The sequence below is a fragment of the Coenobita brevimanus genome, chromosome 1, assembly GCF_032717465.1.
Source record: "Coenobita brevimanus isolate Jiangsu-jjx chromosome 1, ASM3271746v2, whole genome shotgun sequence".
In the NCBI taxonomy this organism is placed as follows: domain Eukaryota; kingdom Metazoa; phylum Arthropoda; class Malacostraca; order Decapoda; family Coenobitidae; genus Coenobita; species Coenobita brevimanus.
In genome coordinates, this window is record NC_136954.1 from 2,922,452 (window position 1) to 2,928,867 (window position 6,416).

The following is a 6,416-nucleotide window of genomic DNA, read 5'->3' on the forward strand; positions in this document are numbered from 1 at the left end:
GCGTGCGTGTGTGTGTATGTGCGTGTGTGTGTGTGTGTGTTAAAGTCATCAGCTTGTTATCAAATTTAAATCTCTCTCTCTCTCTCTCTCTCTCTCTCTCTCTCTCCGTAGGCTTATTTCCACAGGCGTAAAGCACATCTTCCTTTGATTTAGTCTGCATGTCATACCCTCATAATCTATTGTGGTATTTATCATCTTGTTGCTACTGATATTTTCCTGATATGTACAAATAACGTGGTAAGAAAAAGGCACCTTAGATCGTATTCTGAGTGCCATGGGAGACATCGTAGCACATCCTCCTTTGCGATCTAGTCAGCATATTACGGTATTCAGGTGTAAGTTTTAATACGAACATAATTTCCATCACTAACATACTAGTGGATTTATGAAGATGTAAAATGCAAAATAAGTCACTAAAGAAGAGGAGCTACGCAGTCTCCAAAATTACTTAGAAACCCCATAGCAGATACATGACCGTAAGTAATTTCAGGTGGTGGTTTGGGCGGGAGAACACACCCACAACACCCGCTACGGCACGGTGGACGGCGCTATGGAGACGGGCAGGCGGGAAGGAGAGAGGATAGCAGCGGCACTCCTGAAAACACCCTTACCACCAGCATAGTCAGCATGTTAGCGGGTTTTGGCATAGAACAGAGTTATAAAAGTTTCCATAATGTGTTCTGGAAGGTGGGAAGGAGAAAAAACAGCTGCAGCACTTTTTAAATCAACACATTCAGCATAGTCTTACAAGGTAGCGGTTTGGGCTCGTCATATAGCAGAGTTAGCATCAAAACTTTTCGAATCAACATCATAATCAGCATGTTAGAGGGTTTTGGCATAGAGCAGAGTGGTAAAAGCTTCCATGATGTATTTTGGGAGTTGGGGAGGAGAAAAGATAACTGTAACACTTTTTAAATCAACACAATCAACAGTCTTACGAGTTAGTGGTTTTGTCTTGCCTTATACAGTACAGTAGAAGAGTGATAAATGTATTCAGGGAGATGGGAAGGGGAAAATATAACTGTAACACTTTTTAAATCAACACAATCAACAGTCTTACGATTTAGTGGTTTTGTCTTGCCATATAGCAGAGTGATAAAGGATCCATAGTGTATTGTAGGAGGTTGGAAAGAGAAGAGATAGCTATAACACTCCTTAACCCCTACATACCGGTGGTTTTCTGATGTCACCCATTCTTCCCTATGAGGGATTTCCTTGATTTTGGAAGAAAATATCCTTATTTCAGACCCTAATATCTGCCAAACTAGAACAGCTAGAGAAAGAAATAAAGATACATAAGCCTCACCAACTCTTCCTCTCTCAAATGAAAGTATCCCCACGTGTCCAGGTGGTCCCTTCCATGAGTAAGGATAAGTTAAAGTTCAAAGGGTGGTGGGAAGATGCTTGCAGCTATACACATCAACTGACATTGCTCCGCGCCCAAAATTGTGATGGCTATACACGTCAACCAGCGTGTAGGGGTTAAATCACACATACCATCATCTTAGTCAACAAGTTAGCGATTTTGCCTCGTTTCCTGCCAGATGAGAGGGGAGGGATAGTTGGTGTGCTTCTTAAATCACCGTCAACATTATCATAGTCATCAAGTAAGCTGTTTTGGCTTGTCATACATTAATATAAAAAAGGATTCATTAGGTAATGGGTATTTTGGGATATGGGAGGGTGAAGGGATTGCTTATGTGCTCCGTATATCACCGTTACCACTGTCTTAGTCATCTCTCTCTCTCTCTCTCTTTCATATACTTGTCCACCCCATCTCTCCATTTCATCCTTGATCTGCTCCTCTCTCTATAGTTTCCTAGTCAGCCTCTCATCCCCTGTTCTCTCCACACGGGCAGACCATCTCAGAGTAATTTTTCTTAACCCTTTCAGTCACATCTACATCAACACCATAACAATCACTCACTTCCTCATTTGTCTGTCAGTCTGTCTCTCCATCTAACCCCATACGCTCCTCTCATATAACTCTATTCCACTACTCTCAGTCTTGACATGTGTCCTTCCAAGAGGGTCCAAGCTTCATTCCATATGTTATAGTGGGGATTATAGTACTGTCTTGCAGCGATATTTTTACTTGCATGCTTACTTCCCTATTCCGTATCACTTACTTCAGTGAACTATTATCTTTCCTTCCCTGCTGTATCCTTTCATGCACTTCATCTTCTGAACCTCCATCCTTCATATCCACACATCCATCCTTCTTATCTATTTATCTATCTATTGCCAGACGCCTTAATCCTGTAAGGGGTGGCCACAAACAAAAGCGCCTCCATGTCACCCTGTCCCCCGCCATGTCATTGTTCTTCTCCCAGCTCATACCCCCCTCTCTCATATACCTCTCCACTCGATCCCTCCATCTCATCCTTGGCCTCTCCCTTCCTCTCCCCCCTCCAGCTCACTCACATACACTCTCCTCGTCAGTCTCTCACTCTCCATCCTCTCCATATGGCCAAACCTCCTCAGTAAGTTTCACCTAACGCTTCTTATCACACTGTCTAAATACTCACATTCTCCATTTCCTCACCATCCAGCCTCACTATGTTCTTCGTGGCTTCACATCTCTCAAAGGCCATAATTTTACTCATGCCCAGACTTCATGAGGTGTTTCTAGGCCTCATTTCGAGTTTAAAAATGCAATATCAACATAAATCCAGTTCTGATCTGCTTCGGAACTATAAATACTGATGTAACATGGGTGAATTGGGACGGACACCATTTTTGCACATTAGGCCATCATTAAATTTAGCTCCGTAATGGGTAAGAATTGGAACCGGGTTGATATAGCATTTTTAAAACTCAAAATTAGCAAAAATGAATAAATTAAATAGCCCCCTAAACTTTCTCACCCATCTCGCAGGACAGTATGCACGGTTAGGAAATTTCCCGTGTTAGAAGGGACCCTAGAGGCTGGATATAAGACTTGGGGGAAGGAAGGAAGGGAGGGAGGGAGGATGAAAAGAAAGAAGGAAGGAAGGAAAGAAGATTGCTCCGAAGGTAAGCTAAATCAAGAGCCGTGCTGTAGGTGCCGTCGGAGGCTTTGTAGCACAGTGAGCATCAAAAGTCTTATCATCTCTTCTAATTTTCCTTTTTCCATTGTCTTTGAAAGCTAGTGTGGCGAATCCTCAGCAGGCGACGATGATGACACTGATCTGTGGCTAAATAAAAATAATCGTTGATTGCTGTGGATTCAAATTACTGGTTATGGATTCAGATTACTGGTTGAGTTCAAATTACTGGTTATGGATTCAAATTACTGGTTATGAATTCAAATTACTGGTTATGGATTCAAATTACTGGTTATGGATTCAAATTACTGGTTATGGATTCAAATTACCGGTTATGAGTTCAAATTACTGGTTATGGATTCAAATTACTGGTTATGGATTCAAATTACTGGTTATGAATTCAAATTACTGGTTATGGATTCAAATTACTGGTTATGGATTCAAATTACTGGTTATGGATTCAAATTACTGGTTATGGATTCAAATTACTGGTTGTCGATTCAAATTACTGGTTGTCGATTCAAATTACTGGTTGTCGATTCAGATTACTGGTTGTCGATTCAAATTACTGGTTATCAAAGCCCGTGGAGAGAGAAACAGGAGAGACGAAACAACGGATGCCGACTTGCGCCTCCTCTTTATTGATTTATTTTGCATATTACGCCTTTAAAATCTTTCATACGTTAAGATTTTTCGTTTTAATATCGACATAGGTTGAATCGGTATCACACGGCAGGATATCAAGGCGTAATGTGCAGAATAAATCGCTAAGGAACAGCTCTTACCAGATCTCCAAAACCGCTTGTCTGAATCGGCATCACAAGGGAGGATATGAAGGTGTAATGTGTAGAATAAATCGCTAAGGAACAGCTCTTACGAAATCTTCAAAACCGTTTGTCTGAATCGGCGTCACAAGGGAGGATATGAAGGTGCAATGTGCAGAATTAATCGCTAAGGAGCACGAAATCTCCAAAACCGCTTGTAATACTGTCCAAAGATATCCCTTTTCGTTACAGAAGTTCTGTGGTAATTTAATCTTTAACCTCTTTTATTCTTATATATAAAGAATATTTTTTGGAGTGGAGAGGTATATGAGAGAGGGGGGTGTGAGCTGGGAGCAAGGCAGTGAAATGGCGGGGGACGGCGACGTGGAGGCGATTTGTTTGTGGCCACCCTGTACGGGATTAAGGCGTCTGGCAATAGAGAGATAGATGTTTAGTTTGATTAGTATGTGTTACTTTCAAGAAAATTTTCCACCTGAAATTTTGGGTGTATATAGGGAAAAAAAAAGTAATATGTTGTAAATATAGTGAGTTTCATTCATTATTATTTCTACTGGTGGTGGTAGTAATAGTAGTAGTAGTAGTAGTAGTGGTGGTGGTAGTAGTAGTAGTAGTGGTAGTAGTAGTAGTGGTGGTGGTGGTAGTAGTAGTAGTAGTAGTAGTAGTAGTTGTTGTTGTAGTAGTAGTAGTAGTAGTAGTTGTAGTAGTGGTGGTAGTAGTAGTAGTGGTGGTGGTGGTGGTGGTGGTGGTAGTAGTAGTAGTAGTAGTAGTAGTAGTAATGGCAGTAATTGTAGTAGTAGTAGTGGTGGTAGTAATAGTAGTAGTAGTAGTAGTGGTGGTGGTGGTGGTGATGCTAGTAGTAGCAGTAATGGTAGTAGTAATAGTAGTAGTAGTAGTAGTAATTGTAGTAGTAGTAGTGGTGGTAGTAGTAGTAGTAGCAGTAGTAATAGTAGTAGTGGTATTAATTGTCGTAGTAGTAGTGGTGGTAGTAATTGTAGTAGTAGTAGTGGTGGTGGTAGTAGTAGTAGTAATAATAATAGTAGTAGTAGTAGTAGTAGTACGGGACGTGATAGTAGTAGTCATTCTCCCTCGTGAGGTGTGCACTCCATGCATCAGAGGCACAAGATCGTCAACCCTCAGGCTGTCTTTCTGGCGAGTATGGACGACGTAGCCAGTGTGGTCGAGAGCCGCATTGACCACTGGCTCCAGGATATCAACGTTTCTATTATCGCCCACCTTTAGAAAAGAGAGGCGATACTGTTTTTCTCGGTGTGTGTTTCTGTTGCCAAAATATCTCGAAAAGTTGTGGACGAATTTTCACCTAACTCACAGGAAATAGCAACTGTGTGAATGTGCCGATGCCTGTTGCTTTTGGTGAGGATTTGATCAAGGACGACCGAATGCCAGCCGCCATGTATCTTTTTTTTAATATGGATTGGCTTTTGTGAAACGCGGTGACTGAATTCCATAGAGTTGTGCGAATTTTTTATCCCCCGCTCTTAGCAAGGTGAGGCGATATAGTTTTTGTCGGTGTATGTCTGTGTGCGTATGTATCTGTTGCCAAAATATCTCGTCTTCAAGTTTGTCGTGTAGGTAGCTTGTACCTTAGCCAACATTTTTTCTTTTTATTTACAGTCGGCCCCGGAATGCTTTTGTTTCATTAGCACTATAAAACTGATAGTAATAGGAGTAAAAATAGTTGCATAAGGTTGGTAGGCACAGTGGTAGAGCGTGTTTGAGGGCAACGGATTGTATTATGAATGTTAGTGTTAAGCCTCACAGTATAACTCCAAAGGGAAAATTGTACAGTACGAGTATTGTGAAGGCTGGTGTTGATCTTTACCATATAATTTCCAAATGGACTGAGGTGATGTTAGCAGCAGCAGGTGAAGGCGCTCCTCTCTCCAGCGTCATACAGGTCTTAATTGTTAGATAAATCATTAGCATAAACACTGCCTTTCCTAATGGGCCTTGAAAGGTATGGTAACCGAATCAACATGTCATTCTAGTAAACCTTCTCTCTCTCTCTCTCTCTCTCTCTCTCTCTCTCTCTCTCTCTCTCTCTCTCTACTTATCCCCCAAAAGGAGGATGGTGGGTAGTGAGCATCAGGAAAATGGAATCTTTAGCCTACAATTATCAGGCTTACGTCTAGATGAACCTGGCCCTACTACTACTACTACTGCTACTACTACTACTACTACTATACTACTACTACTACTACTACTATTACAGCTACTACCATTACTACTATAACTACTGCTACTACTACTACTACTACTACTATTACTACTGCTACTACTACTACTACTATTGGTGTGTCTGCTTTGAGTGTTTAATTTCCGGATTACAATAAATATAATTCTTTACATGAACCGAATGATAAATAAAACGAAGGTCATTATCCATATTTATTTGACAGATTGATAAATAAAACGAAGGTCATTATCCATATCTATTTGACAGATTGATAAACCATAATACTATAATCACTACCTTTAAACTAGAATGTGATAACTATACTCATTTTACTGTAACATGGTCCAGATTTTTGTATTTTATATTTCACGTACCGCGTAGGCTTGGCACTCAATGTAAAACACCTGAAAG

At 40.8% G+C, this 6,416-nt stretch overlaps 1 protein-coding gene across 1 annotated transcript in view; it reads left to right on the plus strand.

The window, feature by feature from the left end:
• Positions 1–638, plus strand: part of LOC145412120 (peroxisomal N(1)-acetyl-spermine/spermidine oxidase-like) — a 37,001-nt gene extending 36,363 nt beyond the window's left edge. The window contains exon 15 of the mRNA XM_080282079.1: positions 491–638. Within this exon, the coding sequence (XP_080138205.1) occupies positions 491–622 (132 nt within the window). The 3' untranslated portion in view covers positions 623–638. The remainder of the gene's footprint in view (positions 1–490) is intronic.
• The last annotated feature ends 5,778 nt before the right edge of the window (positions 639–6,416 follow it).